At 31.9% G+C, this 19,130-nt stretch overlaps 1 protein-coding gene across 1 annotated transcript; it reads left to right on the top strand.

The window, feature by feature from the left end:
- Position 1: 1 nt before the first annotated feature.
- Kl-3 (dynein heavy chain 8, axonemal kl-3) lies at positions 2–19,123 on the top strand. Its single transcript, XM_076310110.1, has 61 exons — positions 2–133; positions 259–481; positions 560–711; positions 787–985; positions 1,066–1,229; positions 1,301–1,477; positions 1,564–1,785; positions 1,851–1,952; positions 2,035–2,181; positions 2,262–2,536; positions 2,612–2,951; positions 3,026–3,252; positions 3,318–3,802; positions 3,889–4,048; positions 4,129–4,343; positions 4,422–4,537; positions 4,618–4,798; positions 4,878–5,215; positions 5,290–5,453; positions 5,532–5,786; positions 5,854–6,094; positions 6,159–6,358; positions 6,443–6,614; positions 6,678–6,823; positions 6,900–7,038; positions 7,122–7,352; positions 7,409–7,614; positions 7,686–7,906; positions 7,984–8,269; positions 8,359–8,497; positions 8,579–8,799; positions 8,883–9,066; positions 9,147–9,287; positions 9,355–9,702; positions 9,805–9,994; positions 10,067–10,212; positions 10,284–10,482; positions 10,557–10,675; positions 10,750–11,086; positions 11,161–11,431; positions 11,514–11,714; positions 11,778–12,023; positions 12,330–12,648; positions 12,822–13,048; positions 13,114–13,336; positions 13,406–13,582; positions 13,665–13,832; positions 13,901–14,116; positions 14,180–14,317; positions 14,389–15,539; positions 15,608–16,036; positions 16,109–16,385; positions 16,465–16,651; positions 16,712–16,973; positions 17,047–17,286; positions 17,357–17,524; positions 17,592–17,733; positions 17,794–17,983; positions 18,061–18,182; positions 18,256–18,417; positions 18,474–19,123. The coding sequence occupies exons 1-61, from the start codon at positions 2–4 to the stop codon at positions 18,597–18,599; spliced, it is 13,782 nt and encodes a 4,593-aa protein (XP_076166225.1). The 3' UTR covers positions 18,600–19,123.
- Positions 19,124–19,130: the final 7 nt, after the last annotated feature.

The raw sequence follows: 19,130 nt of genomic DNA, 5'->3' as shown, positions 1-19,130 counted from the left end.
AATGGCACATATAGCCACATATTTTGCAGCTCGAGATTATACGAAACCTGCGATTGATCGTCGCATTGCCGAATTATTACAAAGGAGAGTTGCTTTAGAAACTTTGCCTACAGAAACACTACAAGAACGTCTTGTATGAAAAGCATATCAATTATAACAATCCTTAGAATAAAATATTTGTTGTAATATAAGTATTTGCTAAAGAACAGATATCGTTTAATAAGACACTTTATTTGTATTTTATTACTGCATATATAGGTAAAATTTAAAGAAAGTCGCAATGCCAGACAAGGATTGTTAAAAGCAACACATCGGCAGGTTTTGAAAGTTGTAGCATTTATTTTAAATGTACACCCTGATATTTTAGAAGAAGGAGTCATTGATAAAGATGAATACATACATGTCTTTGATAGTTTCTTTGCTAAAGATGGAAAACATGCAATTCTTATACACTTTCAATTGATGAAATCACCACCATATGGTATTATAAATAACAATTTTACTATGTTTATTTTCTTTTATTCGAGACTGAATTAATATAAAAAATATATGAAAATAGAGTCAGGACGATGGAGCTCACAATATGAACAAGAAAATCAAGTAATACGTTGTTGTGTTACCGATGGTTCTACAGAAGAGATTTCTGGCAAATGTGTTATAGTTTACAGATTAAATTCAAGTGTTGATTTTGATATTAAACATATTTTTGAAGTGTGTTTCAAGTATAACTAGATAAAGTAGACTGAATATCTACAACTTTATACTTTGTTTCAAATTTCTTAATAGGAAACATATTATGCGTATGCAGAAGTTGACCCTATATCCCATAGTGCACTTGCAGCTGTATCAGAGTTAATTTTAAGATTAAATTTGCCAGCAGTAATTGCTAATACAATGTGGGGTAAATTATTAGAAAACGAAGCTAGCAAAAAAGTGAAAAATAATTTCATCTGTGATTTTAGAGATTTTTGCGAATTTTTGAGTAGTAAGATAATAAAGTTTATAATTAGATAACACTATATTTAATTCAATTCATTGAAATTAATGTTTTTATACTATTTTTAGCGACCACAATAGATTTAGAGAACACAGTAAAATTTGAACTTGATTGGGATGTATATAATAAGTATGTAGCACTGCCAGAAAATAATGCAAAGAGTATTATTGATCCAATAGCTATTGTTGCTATAGAAAATGTTGTCAGAATATGGATGAAAAGTATAGAACGGGTAAAATTTATAATTATTTTATTAATTTTTATGTATTATAAAAACTATAATAACAATTAATTTGAATATAGGCTGTTGTTGAGAGTCAACAGTTGTGTAGAGAAACCGAAACAATGGGACCAAAGGCAGAACTCACTTATTGGAGAAGACTGTTGGCACGCTTTTCATCAATAATTGAACATATTATATCCCCTTTTACACAAAAATATCTAAATTTCTTAACACAAGTAAAATCAAAACATATAAAGGTACTTAGTTGTATGGTACATACTTTTTGTTAGTTCAATAATAACAATAGGTATTGTCTACAATATATTGTCACATTTATGTCTAGAAATGGAAAGTACTGGAAAATCATGTTAGAACAGTGCAAATTCTTGCAGAAGACAATGTGAAGTATTTATATGCATTAGAAAAATTTACTCAACCTTTATACAGATTTGATCCAACAAAAATTGGAGAATATTTACCTCCACTCATGTATGCTATACGAATGATATATGCTACTTCACGATTCTTTAATACAAGAAAGATGGTCACAGCAGTTTTTGTAAAAGTACTACAAGTCATACTTTATGTTAATATTCTATACAGTTTAAACAAATTTATTAAACCTTCCAGATGACAAATCAAATGATTTTAGCTTGCAAAGATTATCTAACAGAGGATGGCAAAATAAATATCTGGAATGAATCTAAATCTGTTATGATATCTAAAATAAAGGTAATCCTTTGTGTCTTTATAATAAATTTTAATTCAATCTGGAAGTAAGATTGATTACTGTAACACAATTATTTTGTTATAGGATTGCACAAAATTATGTGATCAATATTATGATTATTACAATGAAATGTGTAAGCAAGTAAGAGAATCTACGGATGAAAAGCCCTTTAAAGTATCTGAGATGTATGTTTTTGGAAAGTTTAATACCTTCAAATCAAGGATAATAAAAGTTAGCATTTATATATTTTTGCAAAAATACTGGTATGTTACAGACAGTGATTACAAATATATATGTTAATTATATTTCAGATTATGGATGTATTTCAAACATCATTAACATACTCAATCCTTCATAGTTCTTCAATACAAGGAATAGACCTATTTGCAAATCAATTCTCAAGCTTTTTTCACGGTATTGCATCGCATAATTATGATCCATTAGATCATAGAAAATCGTACTTTGATATTGACTATGATAAGTTTAAGAAAAGTGTAGTAGAGACTGAAACAGAATTAAGGCATTTTTTTTATAATTATGTTTCTGAAGCACCAAATATAACAGAAGCATTAAGGATAATAGCAAGGTAATTATTTCACAGTGATTGTTTTATGTACAAATTTATTAATAAAGACAATATATTTCTATTCTATTTATATAGATTTGAGAAATTGAAGTTCAAACACCTGAGAATTGATAGAAAATATTTAGAACTTATAACATTATTTCAAAAAGAGATTGAAGATGTACGAGACCGGTACAATGAAGACAGATCAAATCCACCAATACCACGAAATGTTCCACCTATTACTGGTCGTATTTTATGGATTAGGCAGCTTTATAGACGTATTGAAAATCCAATGGAGATATATAAAAAATGTACAAGAGTTCTTAGTCACAACTATATGCAAAGGTGCATTCAAATTTACAATGCTTTAATCAGCGTTTTTATACATTATGAATTAATATACCATAAAGCATGGTATGATTCCTCAGAAATTGTAAGTTAAATGTAATTATTACATGATTAATAATATTAATGATCATTTACATTGTTAAATATTTCAACTTGAAGGTTCGATTGGCATTAGCTTCACCATTGTTGATAAGACATCCGGAAACAAACAAATATCATTTAAATTTTGATTCATATATTATTGAAGTGATACGTGAATCAGAACATATGGCTAGATTTAACTTAGAAGTGCCAGATTTTATACAAATAATAGTATTCTGTAAAGATAAAATTTTGTCATCATATGAAATAATAAAAAAATTAGTTGAAGAAAATAATGCATTGAGGTAAGGATTTTTTATGATTTTTTATAGAAATAAAAAATTACTTTAGATCTTGTTTTAAATTGCAGGCGAAGAATACCAACAATTTTTCTAAATTTCATAAAAATTATTTTTGCTGATCTTGAAATTGCCTTTCAACCTTGTCTATCTGTAATAACATGGACATCTTTAAACATTTCCGAAATATGTGATAAAATAAAGGAGGCTCTTACACCTGTGCAAATTTTTGTTAAAAGTATAATAGATATGAAGGAGGCAAGAGTTGATGAAGTATTTGAATCTATTTCAGAAGCTACATTACTGAAACTTGACAATTATCCGAAACAACCAAGTGATCTTTTAGATGACAATCTTGCTTATGTAAATGCAGTAGGTACTGATCTTGAAGTAAAATCATCAGCAGCAGAAACTGCTGTTATAATGATCATTGATAAATTCATGGATTGCATAATCGATGAATCTGTTCAAAATATTAAATACAATTGGTTGGATCTAAATAAAGTACACAAAAATATTTCACGTATAAAATTGACAAAAGGAAAATATGAACCAGGTACATACATATATTTCATTGCTTATTTTAAATATTTAAAATATTTTATCAATGTGTTAGTAAACTGTCCATTAAATAATTTGCAGGTTTTGCTCCTATTGAAAGAACACATAAAGTTCAAATAAATAGAGTTCATAATGATTGCATGGAATTATTTGCATACTTTAATCATAGACTTATAGAAGCTTTGGTGAACTGCACTAAAAACTCCCTTGAATCATTAAAGAAATATGTCACTGTTATAAGGTTTTTTTTATTTCAATTGAAATATGCTAAGAATTAGTATTATTTGTTAAATAATTTTGACTTCCTTTGAACAACTGTAGACGTGTGATTCAAGATAACAATATTACATCAGGAAAAACTCCAATTATGTTGACTACATTTGTCTTACAAATCCCAAATATCGTAGTATTACCTTCATTAGAAGAACTACAACATAGCTTTGGAAAATTAATAATTAGTATTTTAGAAACTCATAAACATGTTATTATGTGGGGACAGCGTCATTCATCTAACAAAATATTGGACGATAGCAATAGTATACAAAATTAGTATCTTATAATAATAGCTTAAGGGTATATTTTTGATAAGTAATGTTTTTCTTCTTTTCATAAAGAGAATTCGAAAAATTACTATCAAATAATATCTGATCACAAAGAAATAGTCCGTAGTGTAATGAGTTTACAAGGTGCGATTATAGCCTTAAAAGATGATATTGCACAAATTGGGAATGTATGTCCACTCTCCTTCCACTCTTTTTTGTGTATACTTTGAATATTTTACATTTAGTTCACATATTGTACTTTAAGCAGATGTATTTACGGTATTCCTACATTTGGGCTGTAGAGAGGGATGATACCATTCAGCATTTTGTTGATTCTGAACCCATTACTGAAGAAATTAAGGAAAAATTTGAGGAGTATGATAATTTAGTTATTGAAATAGAAAATCTACCAAGCAAACATATTGTGGGACCCATAGAAATTAACATGGGTAATAAGTTTACTTGTCTCAGGATAAGTGTTCTTATTGTTTAATAAGCAGATTTTTTATATAGTATAATATTTTCCAGAGAAATTAAAATTAGCACTTCTGGTTGAAGCGCGCACATGGAAAACACTGTTGGGTCAAATTTTGTCTACAACTTATAAGGAGAAATTAAAAAAGATCACTGAATATATTAGTGAAAAAAATAAAATTTTAGCTAGAGAGATAAAAGATTTGGAAGACGTGAGAGTTGGCATGAAATGCTTAGGCGAAATACGAGATGATTTTATATCATTGGATACGGAATTAATATTAATAGAAAAAACATATTCATTAATGGGAAATTTCAAAATTCCTGTTTCAAAGGGGGAGCAAGATATAGTGGACAGTCTACGATACAATTTTACAAATATGTTAAATATGGTGCTGTTTATAAAAATTATCATTACTGTTTATCATCATAGTATTTTTTCAATTAAATTTTGAATATGTTTAAGGCAAAAGAAGTTCAAGCAAAAATATGTGAAATGCAAGAACCATTAAAGAAAGAGCTAACAGATGGTGTTGCAGTTTTTAAACAAGATGTGATTGATTTTGATTTAGATTTTGAACTCAATGGTCCAATGGTTCCAGACATACCAGCTAAAGAAGCTAGCGATCGGTAATATTAGTGAATGCTATTGTTTATATTTAAAAATTATAAACCAATTTTTTCAAATGCAATAATGATTCTTTCCAGACTTATTTTCTTTCAAGCACGCCTTGAAGAATTGTGGGAAAGATATTTGACTTACAACAGTGGTGAAAGTTTATTTGGAATAAAAGTAACAGAGTACCCGACTATTCATCAAAGAAAAAGAGAAACAAACTTATTGCAGAAATTGTATTCTCTATATTTACAAGTAATAAGAACTATTGATAGTTATTATGAGATACGTTGGTCCGATATTGATATTGAGTCCATAGTTACTGAATTAGCTGACTTCCAAAACAGGTAAATTTAAGTTACTATTATTTTTTCTTATGAATTGTCAATAAATGAGTTCTAAATTTTCCTTTAGATGTCGGAGACTACCAAAAGCTATGAAAGATTGGCCTGCTTATGTTGACTTAAAAAAGAAAATTGATGACTTTAATGAAACTTGTCCCCTTTTAGAACTAATGGCAAATAAGGCAATGCATGAAAGACATTGGGAAAGAATGTCAAAATTGTGTAAATACCATTTTGATGTTGAATCAGATAACTTTACATTGGCAAATGTGATGAAAGCACCTTTATTGAAATACAAAGATGATGTTGAGGTACATAATGAATTAAAATACATGATATCTTTAATTTTTCACCTACATTTTTATTTTCTGGTAGGATATATGTATCAGCGCTGTAAAAGAGCAGGATATAGACAGTAAATTGAAGCAAATTATTGCAGAGTGGGCCACTGTAGATTTACAATTTTCTCAGTTCAAGCAACGAGGAGAACTGCTCCTGAAAGGTGTAGAAACAGCCGAAATAATATCTTTACTTGAAGACAGCTTGATGGTGATCAGTTCACTCTTGGCAAATCGGTATTAAACATATTTACCATGAATTTTAGACCTTTTGTCTTAGTAAAAGGAAAATTATTTATGAATCCTGAATGTTTTACTCAGCTACAATACGCCTTTTAAAAAGAGTATCCAACTATGGCAATTTAAACTCGGCAACACTTCTGAAATCTTAGCAAAGTGGTTAACTGTACAGAATTTGTGGGCATATTTAGAGGCAGTCTTCATTGGTGGAGATATATCCAAACAACTTCCAGCAGAGGCAAAACGTTTTAATGTAGGAAAATTATATAATCTGTTGACCATAATCATGAATTATATTTTGAATGTATTATTTTAGAATATTGACAAAGCTTGGGTTAAGATTATGTATAGAGCACGGGAGAGACTCAATGCTGTGGAAATATGTACTGGAGATGAAACAATGGGTCAATTTCTGCCACATTTATTAGAACAACTGGAATCTTGTCAGAAGTCTCTTAGCGGGTAACAACGTTTATCCAGAAATATTTCTATTCAATTTTTTTATTCTATGGTTTAAACTCATTTAATGTGTGTATAGATACTTAGAAACAAAACGAAGTATATTCCCAAGGTTTTGCTTTGTATCAGACCCTACATTGTTAGAAATACTTGGTCAAGCAGCTGACTGTCACACCATACAAAAATATCTTGATGGCTTCTTTGATAATATAGGAACAGTGAAGTGTCATTTTCCTTAATGAAACTATATTATTCTGTTGTCCTTAGGTTTAATTGCATTTTAGTTCTTTCCTATATATAGCTGGACTTTTCTGAGAAAGAATATGAAACTATTGTGGCTATGTATTCACGTGAAGGTGAAAAAGTAGTTTTTGAAAAAGAAGTTATATGTACAGGAGGTGTAGAAATCTGGTTGAACACTTTATTAATAATGCATCAACAGTCTGTGGGCAATGTGATTTCACAAGGATTGCAAACTATCTCCACCGAAGAGTTCAATATTAAACAATTGATAGACAATTCGATTTTACAAGTAAAGGAAATTTCCTTCCATTTTATAAACGTTTACATTAAATTACTGTTTTACAGGTGGGATTATTAGTTTTGCAAGTTTTGTGGACTCGTGACTCTGAAATAGCACTCAAAACAGCAAAACGAGACAGGGGAGTGATGAAGAGAACAAATCAGTGGTTTCTCGATCTGTTAAATACTCTCATTGATGTAACTGTTGAGGATTTAACTAAATATATGAGAGCTAAATACGAAGCTTTAATTACGATACACGTGCATCAGAGGTTTGATATAAATGAGAATACCTCAAATAATAACAATATAGAGGGACATAAATTTTTAACAATTGTTTTAGGGACATATTTGATGAGTTATGCCGCTTTAGAGTCCGTAATATATTGGATTTCGAATGGTTAAAACAGATCAGGTTTTATTATGACGATGACACGGAAAATGTTCCTATCAAAATCACAGATATAGATTTCATGTACCAAAATGAGTTCCTAGGTTGTTCAGATCGTCTTGTTATTACACCACTTACAGATAGGTGTTATATAACGTTAGCGCAAGCCATAGGCAAGATTATAGTTTTTACTTTAATACATTCATGTAATAGTTTCGAACTGTAATGATTTCTGTAACTATGTTTTTAGGTATGAACTTTGGCGGTGCACCTGCAGGCCCAGCTGGCACTGGCAAAACAGAAACCACAAAGGATATGGGGAAGGCCCTAGGAAAATATGTGATTGTATTTAATTGCTCCGACCAAATGGATTTTCGCGGTTTAGGTAGAATATTTAAGGGATTAGCTATGTCCGGGTCCTGGGGGTGTTTTGACGAGTTTAATCGCATCGATTTGCCGGTATTATCCGTGGCTGCTCAGCAAATAGCCATCGTACTTACTACACGAAAAGAAAGGAGAACATCTTTCTTATTTAGGTACACAGTACTCCTCAAGTATACAAATAATATAAGCCTTAGACAACTTTAAATTTTTATTTATTAAAGAAAAATATGTAACTGCGTAGTGATGGTGAAGTATACAGATTAAATTACGAATTTGGACTCATTATTACAATGAATCCTGGTTATGCTGGTCGCCAAGAGTTGCCAGAAAACTTAAAGATACAATTCAGAAGCGTGGCTATGATGGTTCCCGATAAACAAGTAATGGAAACATTCTGTAGCTATCATATTTGAATTCCAATTAATTTCGTTGCTCAACATTTATAATTTTTGAAATTGTAGATAATTATACGGGTAAAATTGGCAGCTTGTGGTTTCAGAGAAAACATTCTACTGTCACATAAGTTTTTCACATTGTACAAATTATGTGAAGAGCAGCTAAGCAAACAAGTACATTATGATTTTGGATTGAGGAACATACTTTCTTGCTTGAGAACTCTCGGTGCACAAAAACGAGCGAACCCTACTGATTCTGAAGAAACTACTTTGATGAGAGTTTTGAGGTAAAAATGAGGTTTAAATGAGTTTTAAAGTGTCTTCTAGTGAAAGAAGAAACGTCGAGTACCTTTTTATTATAATTTTACAGAGATATGAATCTATCTAAGTTAGTAGACGAAGACGAGCCCTTGTTTATGTCCCTTATCGATGATATGTTCCCGGGAATGAAACTCAAATCTCAGATGTACAAGTACTTGCAACAGGCCATAGCAAATGCAACTGTAGCACTTGGTATAATAAATCATCCACAGTGGAACTTGAAAACAGTTCAAGTATGTTTTGATTGCAAATCATTAATATATCCACCATACATTTTATAAAATTATGATGATAACATATTTTGTGTTTTCAGTTGTACGAAACCTCTCTTGTTCGTCATGGTTTAATGGTGCTGGGACCAACAGGATCTGGAAAAACACGTTGTATGTGGGCGCTTATGAAAGCTTTAACAGAGATGGGTATGCCACACAAAGAAGTTAGGATGAATCCAAAGGTTGAAAATTTCTTTCAATCGTACTAAATTTCAGTAATCCTTTAATGCAATTGACAATTTTCGATAGGCTATAACTGCGTCTCAGATGTTTGGAAAGCTCGACGTTGCGACAAACGATTGGACAGATGGTATATTCTCTATTATATGGAGAAGATCAACACAAACGAAGAAAACAGACACTCTGTGGATAGTCTTGGATGGGCCTGTAGATGCAGTTTGGATCGAGAATTTGAATTCGGTCTTAGACGACAACAAGACGCTAACTTTAGCAAATGGTGATCGTATAATAATGGTACCGAACAGCAAATTGGTTTTTGAGCCGGACAATGTTGACAATGCATCACCAGCAACAATATCACGTATGGGAATGGTGTTTATCAGTGCTTCTGTATTAAAGTGGAGTCCGATTCTAGAGGTGATATTAAAACTTAATTTAAAAGCTAATATATTTAAAACTTTGGAATAATACTAATAATGTATCAATTAATATCAGAGTCTTTTCCTCTTTCTTCTTTAGGGATGGTTCTTGAAACGACAACCTTTGGAGGTAGAAACACTGCGCAATATGTTTAACCAAATATACGATGATGCTCATACCTTCGTTCAAACGAAACTCCACGCAAAAATGGTCCTTCTAGAAACAATCTACATAAGGCAATGTATTGATTTATTGGAAGGTTTGCTCGGCGAAGACAAAGAATCGGGGAGTACGTTATTTTTACCCTCGTAATTGCAGTTTATCATGCAAAGATGTTTCATCTTAAATTCATGATTTTCAGAAATACTATCAGTTAACCATATGGAAAAGATATTTCTGTTTTCGCTCATGTGGAGTTTGGGAGCAGTGTTAGAGTTGGAAGAACGTAATTTATTGCAGGAATTCTTAATTAGTCATAAATCAAAGTGCAACTGGCCACAATGCAAGGTGAGTATGTGATAAATAATGCACTTAATAGAGAAGTAGGAATAACCATTGTGAAATTTTATTTATTACAGGAAGATGAAACTATTTTTGAATACTTAGTATCCGATTATGGAGAATGGATACATTGGTCTGAAAAGGTACCAGAGTTTATATATCCATCAAATGAAGTTCTGAAGTACTATGCAATACTAGTTCCTAATATAGACAACACAAGAACCTTGTTTCTAATTGATACTATTGCAAAACAAAAAAAAGCAGTATTACTAATAGGTATGAGATTCTCAAATATATAATTTCCAATTCTGAATCTACTTACGATTATTGTTTATTATTTTGAATCACAGGAGAGCAGGGTACTGCAAAAACTGTAATGCTTAAAAGCTACATGTCCCATTACGATCCCGAAGAGCACTTACACAAATCCTTCAGTTTCTCATCGGCATCCACGCCTAATATGGTTCAGGTAACCATAATTCCAAGTGTAACTTTGTAAACAGAGATTAATGACACAGTGTTAGTGTGAAATATATTGTACAGGGTATATTTGAAAGCTTTGTGGAAAAAAGAGTTGGGACTACTTATGGACCCGCAGGTGGTCGGAAAATGACAATTTTCATCGATGACATAAATATGCCGGCCATAAATGAATGGGGAGATCAAATTACAAATGAGATTGTCCGCCACCTAATGGAATACCATGGTTTCTATTCCCTGGATAAGCCGGGTGATTTTTCTACTATACAGGACATTCAGTTGGTCGCGGCTATGATTCATCCAGGTGGTGGTAGGAATGATATTCCACCAAGATTGAAGAGGCAGTTCAATATTTTTAATTGCACATTGCCGTCGAATAAGTCAATGGACACGATATTTAGTAAGGATAATGTTGTGCGTCCTATTAATGTTCATTAGATTAACTACGTTGATAAATGTTTTTGCAATTTATAGGGAGCATCGGTCAAGGATATTTTTGCCACACCAGATTTGATGAGACTATTGTGCACTTCTTACCCAAATTGATACCATTAACCAGAGTATTATGGCAGCAGACTAAATTGAAGATGTTACCAACACCAGCGAAATTTCATTATGTATTTAATCTGAGGGATTTATCTCGAATTTGGGAAGGTATTCTCAGGATAGAAAGAGCTGAGTGTGATTCTATAACCAGACTGTTGAAACTCTGGGAGCACGAATGTACTCGTGTAATCGCGGATCGGTTTGTCAACTCACAAACATAGAATTATAATGTATTAAACAATTGAAACGTACTGAAAATCATGTTTCTTGTCGTTTGTCAGATTCACGTCACACACAGACACACAATGGTTTCAAAGTACATTAAGACGTATAGCGGAAAAAATGTTGGTCCATGATTATAAGCATTATATGGCTGTTGAAACGTACTTTGTGAATTTTTTGCGTGAACCACCAGAACCCACCGGAGATGAGCCTGATGACTTTGTACTAGAAGCACCAAAAATTTATGAAGAAATGCCGAGGTATAATGTTTTGTCAAACTTGTTTGAACTTGAGATTACAGTGATAATGTGTTACTTTTATAGTTATGACGCTGTAATTGTGAAAATTCGACAAAATATGGAACAATTCAATGAGTACATTCGTGGAATGCACCTTGACTTAGTGTTTTTTCACGATGCTCTGGTGCATTTAATACGTATATCAAGAATACTTGGAGTTCCCAGAAGCAACGCTATGCTGATAGGAGTTGGAGGATCGGGCAAACAATCCTTAACGCGATTGGCATCTTTTATTGCGGGATTTAGTTTCTTCCAAATAACATTATCTAGGTAACAAACGAAAAAATAAGTGTCAAAACAATTTTGACTTACTATCCAATTTTTATTACTACCCTGATCATTAAGGGTTACATTCCATTGTTATCAAAGTTTAGTAGCATTTGATTGCTGTAAAAAATCGTATAAAATACAGTATTCAAGTCTAAAATTTGTGAAGATAGTAAGAAACTGGAGTACTTCGTATATTACATGTAGTTGTTACATACAAAAATAATATATAATATGAATGCAACATAAATACAAGATCAAAAGTATTATTGGTAATTGACTTGTTTCACTCACTTCTTTTCTTTTTAGGATTTACAATGTTGGAAGTTTAATAGAAGATTTACGAAAAATCTATCGTACATCCGGTACAGGAAACAAAGGGCATACATTCATATTTACCGACAACGAAATAAAGGAAGAAGGTTTTCTGGAATATATAAATAATATTTTGAGCGTTGGAGAAGTCGCAAATCTCTTCCCAGCCGACGAACTCGATGAAATTTTAACTGCATGCACTTCATTGATGAAGATTGATGAACCAAAACGACCACCAACCCCAGACAATCTTTATGACTATTTTATATCACGTGCACGAAATAATTTGCACGTAGTCTTGTGCTTCTCACCAGTGAGCAACTTTATTATCATATTAAAAATCAAAGGAATTATCAGATCACACCTCTAAATAAGTTTTAGTTAGAAACAATACGTAACTTGTATAGAATGATATTGAACACCTTACTGAATAATGAAATTATTTGAGCATGCAATCCTTTAATTATTTGATAAATTGTATTGTAGGTTGGAGAAAAATTTAGATCTCGGGCATTGAAGTTTCCAGGCTTAATATCTGGCTGTACGATCAACTGGTTCTGGAAATGGCCAAGAGATGCATTATATGAAGTAGGTGCACATTCTTTCAAAAAGTTCAAAGCAGTTTGCACACCGGAGGTGAAGCAACAGTTGATCGAAGTTATGGGAGACATGCAAGATGATGTCAATGATACATGTACAGACTACTTTGATAGGTAGAGTTTAGATTGACTTGATCATTCCATATGATTTTCATATATAATTCCCTTCTTTTAAACAGGTTTCGAAGACAAGTATATGTTACACCAAAATCATTTTTAACTTTCTTGAGTGGGTACAAAGAATTATACAAGCAACGCATAAATAGTATCAATATTCTTGCTTTTCGTATGAGCAACGGTTTAAATAAATTAGTAGATGCTGCTGTTCAAGTTGATGAGTTGCGAAAAGTGTTGGAGAAGAATCTACAAGAGATTGCAGAGAAGAACGTGCAAGTGGAAGCTGTTAGTATCTTTTTATCAAATAGACACATTTATTTTTCCAATCATTTATTTCAAGTGTATTATTTTTAGATCTTGATTACCGTCAATGAGAAAAAAAGAGAAGCAGAGGCAATTAAAGCTCAAGTACAAATTTCCAAGGATGAGGCTGAAGCCATTCTGAAAGTAATAGCAAAAGAGAAAGCAGTAGCCGAACAGAAATTGAAAGTTGCTGAGCCTGCATTATTGGCAGCAGAAGCTGCATTACAAGTTAGACTTAATTCAACAATTTTTGAATATTAGTTTCTAAACTGCCTACAATTTATATATTTTTAAAATATTTTGGTTATAGACTATAAAAGCAGTTGACATAGCTACGGTTCGAAAGTTAAGTAAACCACCACACTTGATCACTCTAATAATGGACTGTGTGATAATACTTTTTGGAAGAAAATTAGAATCAGTTAAACCTGATTATGAACGACAGTTTTTAATGCCTTCCTGGTCCGAAGCGTTAAAGGTATTGCCATAATAATTAATTATAAAGGTACCCGAAATATAAGAAACTTATTATTGATCTGATTGCAGGTCCTGGCTGATACCAGATTTTTGTATCACTTGCAAAATTTTCCAAAGGACAATATTAATGCAGAAACGGTTGATTTAATGCGACCGTATTTAAATTATCCTTTGTACACCTATGAAGCTGCGAAACAAGCTTGTGGAAATGTTGCTGGTCTGATTCAATGGACCATTTCTATGGTTACATTTTATGGGATAAACAAAGACGTTCTTCCTTTGAAAGTAACTTCTTTTCTGATCATGTTATAAAAGTTTTTAGTCAGGGTAAAAACGTGTTATTTATAGGCAAATTTGGCTGTGCAAGAAAGTAAGTACGAGAAAGCGAATCGAAATTTAATGGAAGCTGAGAATCTTCTTAAATCAAAAGATGAAGACTTGAAAGTTGTGCAAAACGAGTTTGATGCAGTGATGGAAGAACGCCAAGTAATTCCCAAAGCATATATTGAACGGTATTGAACTTAATGGAACCCATTAAATGATATTTCTATTGTTAGGTAATAGTTAATCTAGCTGATGCTTGTCAAGCAAAAACAGATACAGCGACAGAAATGATCGATGGACTTTCTGGCGAGAGGATCAGATGGACAGAACAGTTGGCCACATTTAAGTCTGAAATCGATCGTCTTGTTGGGGATATTTTAATTCTTATGGGTTTTTTATGTTATTGTGGACCATTTAATCAGGAATTTAGAAATCTCTTGCAACGAAAATGGTTTGATTTTGTCCAAAACAGAAAGATTCCAATCTCTCTGACAATAAATATTTCGACCACTTTGTCTGATACCGCTACTATTGGAGAATGGAGTTTACAAGGACTACCAACTGATGATTTATCTATTCAAAATGGAATCATAGTAACGAAAGCAGCCAGATATCCACTTTTAATTGATCCGCAATTACAGGGTAAATCATGGATCAAGAAAAAAGAAGCAGACTTTAATTTACAGGTCACAATCCTTACCGATAAATATTTCAGAAACCATTTAGAAGATTGTGTTTCTTTAGGTCGATCTCTGCTCATTGAAGATGTCTTAGAAGAATTAGATCCCGTTTTAGATAATTTATTAGAAAAGAATTTCATAAAAGTTGGAACTTCTTTGAAAGTCAAATTAGGTGACAAAGAAGTAGATATCCACCCAAATTTTAGACTTTACATCACTACAAAGCTATCAAATCCATTATATACTCCAGAAATATTTGCTCGCACTGCTATAATTGATTTTACTGTCACCATAAAAGGTCTAGAAGATCAACTTTTAGGAAGAGTCATTTTAACAGAGAAAACGGAACTCGAGACAGAAAAGACACAGTTGATTGCAGATGTAACTGCAAACAATAGGAAGATTAAAGAACTGGAAGCCAATCTTTTACATAAATTGACCACTGTAGAGGGTTCTTTAATTGAAGACATAGAACTAATGTCGGTGTTGAACACTACAAAGCAAACAGCAGCTGAAATAACCGAGAAGTTAAGTATCGCAAAGGATACAGAATTAAGAATTGACACTGCACGAGAAGAATTTAGACCAGTTGCAACGCGCGGCAGTGTTCTATACTTTTTAATTTGTGACATGTCCATGGTAAATTCAATGTATCAAACGTCGCTCGTTCAATTTTTAGAGCGTTTCGACATTTCTATGGAAAGGTATACATGATCCACACAATTTTCATTTTGCAGAAATATTTAATGTAAAGATGATCATCCGTTTTCAGATCAGAAAAGAGTCCGGTCAATCAAAGGAGAATAAACTTCATTATCCAATACCTTACATACGAGATATTTAGATACAAAGCCCGAGGCCTTTATGAAATCCACAAATATATGTTCATCTTATTAATGACGTTGAAGATTGATTTACAACGTGAGGTTATCACTCACGATGAATTTCAGTTCTTCATTAAAGGTGGTGCAGCCTTAGATTTAAACGCAGTGGAATCAAAACCGTGCAAATGGATTACCGATGTCACATGGCTTAATTTAGTAGCATTGTCTGCTTTAAGACAATTTCAATATATCGTGTCTCAAGTGCCAGCTTCTGAAAAACAGTGGAAACAATGGTTTGATAAAGAGGCTCCAGAAGAAGAAGTTGTACCAGATGGATACAACAATTTGGATACTTTTCAACGTTTGTTATTAATAAGGTTATTATAAAATTATTATTTATTGACAATATAAATATTAAAGCGTATTATATATATATGTGTACTTTGTAGAGCTTGGTGTATAGACAGAACATTGTCACAGTCAAGGAAATATATATCAAGTTCATTAGGAGAACAATATGCAGAACCTATAATTACTCATTTGGATATAATGCATAGTGAATCGAGACCAAATACACCAATGATCTGCTTCTTAAGTATGGGATCTGATCCTACACCCAGCATTGAACAACTTGCTAAAAGGTTGGAGATTGTGTGCAAAAGTATTTCAATGGGACAAGGACAAGAAGTTCATGCACGAAAGTTACTTCAAAGTGCAAAAACTGAAGTATGTTTACATAAAGAGTGCATAAAATTATATATTAAAAAAAGTACACAAATTCTAGAAATAGATTACAAACTTTTAGGGTTTTTGGGTATTGTGTCAAAATTGTCATTTGGGTCTGGAATACATGGAAGAAATAGTTATGTTTCTATTGGAAATGAATGCACCTCATTCTGATTTTCGTATATGGATTACTACAGAACCACATAAAGATTTTCCTATTTCTCTTCTCCAAATGTCTATAAAATTCACTTATGAACCTCCACAAGGTATAAATGCCTGATTATTTAAATATATATGTTCTGTCTAAAACATTTAATTTGTTTTAGGTGTTAGAGCTGGTTTATTATCTACTTTTAGTGGTATGAATCAAGAAATGTTAGATCAATGTGACATTTCACAATATATACCAATTATATATACAGTGTCATTTTTACACACTATCGTACAAGAACGGCGAAAATTTGGACCTCTAGGTTGGAATATACCATACGAATTTAATATGGCAGATTGGTTGGCATCTTGCATATTCATTAACAATCACTTGAATGAAATTGATATAAAACAAGGAATAAGTTGGCCGACTGTACGGTAATGAGACAGAAACGGATATTTTTAATCAATAAAGCATATTCCATGATAAGTAAATTTATTTCATTTCCAGATACATGATAGGAGAAGTGCAATATGGAGGACGCGTTACAGACGATTATGATAAACGACTGTTGAACACATTTACTAAGCTTTGGTTTTCAGAAGCACTTTTTACAGAGGATTTTATATTCTTCAAAGGATATCCTGTCCTTTCTTACAAACAAGTTACAGATTATATAAAAGTAATAGACGAGATGTCCACTATTGATCCACCACAAGTTTATGGTTTACACAGTAATGCAGACATTACGTATGTACATTCTCTTAGTGAACATTACACTAAGTATATATACCATTATAAGAGATTCATACTATTGCAGATATCAGGGTAACACTACAGAAGCTGTTTTAGATACCATAATATCTGTGCAACCAAAGCAAGCAGGTGTAGGTGGTGGTGAATCTAGAGAAATAGTTGTAGCAAGACAAGCAAAAGATATGTTAACAAAATTACCACCAATATATGATCCATATGAGGTGAAAGGAAGGTTGGTACAAACGTATTTTTAAATAATGATTATATTTGTAAAATAATTAAAAACTTCTACTATGTAGGTTGCAGAAATTAGGTGCTACTGCATCAATGAGTATTTTCTTGAAGCAAGAAATTGATAGAATACAAATAGTTATTAAATTAGTGAATACTGTTCTTAAAGATCTTCTTCTTGCCATAGAAGGTGTTATTATAATGAGCGAGGTAACTTTTCCTTTAATGTTTGTACACAGAAATAAAACTGATGCATACAAATTTATTTAGGAATTGAGAGATGCTTTTGATAATATATATGATGCCAGAATACCAAAACTGTGGAGAGCAAGATCATGGGAATCATCCTCCCTCGGATTTTGGTTTACCGAATTATTAGACAGAAATAAACAATTTTCTACTTGGCTGTATAATGGTAGACCTACAATGTTTTGGATGACAGGATTCTTTAATCCTCAAGGCATATAATTTATATGTTTGAGCAGTAATAAATCTTATTAATTGTCCTTTTAATAAATTGTAATATTCATTGTATAGGCTTCCTAACTGCTATGCAACAAGAAGTAACAAGAGCTCACACAGGGTGGGCTCTAGATAATGTAGTACTACATAATGAAGTAACACGTCATACAGTGGAAGAAATTAAAACTGAACCTACAGTATGTTCATAATATAATGTATTAACCAAGAAAATTTGATCACTAAACAACAAATATCTTTATACATTATTAGGAAGGAGTTTACGTATATGGATTATTCCTTGAAGGAGCTGGTTGGGATAAAAGGAACAACAGATTATGCGAATCTACAAAGAAAGTTCTATATGTGTTAATGCCTGTGATTCATATCTTTGCACTGTATAACACCCCTAATAAAGACCTAAAATTGTATGAGGTATGTATACATAACAAAAAAAATTTTAGTTTATTAATATTAAATTAATTCTACAGTGTCCAGTTTATAAAAGACCACTAAGAACATACATGCAATTGATAACACCATTATGGTTGCAAACGGTAAAACCACCTGAACATTGGGTTTTACGTGGAGTTGCATTATTGTGTGATATTAAATAATTACATCTAATAAAATTTTTATCTTGTTCCAAAATGATCATTTTGTATTTATTAAATAATGGAATTACAATATTTCATAACATATATATTAATATATGTTAGGAATTTATCATAAATGCACAGCCAACCCTAAATCGTGTTTCCAAGAACTAAACAAAGAGGTGGTTTTCAGAAGAATCTGTCCGGAAGAAGCCAATTTAAAATAAAGTCACCTCAAAGTGAATGTCAATTTAAAATGAAACACCATGTTTTACAAAAATTTAATTACCGGAAAATTTAATAAGGGAAAGTTGTTTCAGCGAATGTTCGTGAAGGACAGACAGCTTTTCCCTTAATATTTGCACATCGTCAATTACATTTTATGTTCGTGAAATACTTTTGGGGAACGTGAATAATTGTAATGATTAAAAAATAATTGTTCACTTTTAAAATGTTACGTTAAGGACTTTCGCCGTTAAATTTGTAATCATCAAACAAAGTTTTGACTAATCATTGCTTATTTAATTTTTACACTAATCGATTATAATATGA

The sequence above is a fragment of the Ptiloglossa arizonensis genome, chromosome 4, assembly GCF_051014685.1.
Source record: "Ptiloglossa arizonensis isolate GNS036 chromosome 4, iyPtiAriz1_principal, whole genome shotgun sequence".
In the NCBI taxonomy this organism is placed as follows: Eukaryota; Metazoa; Arthropoda; class Insecta; order Hymenoptera; family Colletidae; genus Ptiloglossa; species Ptiloglossa arizonensis.
This window is presented reverse-complemented; position numbering and strand designations above follow the sequence as displayed.

Coding starts and splice junctions, on each gene's coding strand:
- Kl-3 (XM_076310110.1), top strand. CDS start 2: ATGGCACATATAGCCACATATTTTGCAGCTCGAGATTATACGAAACCT. Junction 2,537..2,611: donor GCATTAAGGATAATAGCAAG/GTAATTATTTCA, acceptor CTATTTATATAG/ATTTGAGAAATTGAAGTTCA. Junction 11,432..11,513: donor ACTCGTGTAATCGCGGATCG/GTTTGTCAACTC, acceptor GTCGTTTGTCAG/ATTCACGTCACACACAGACA.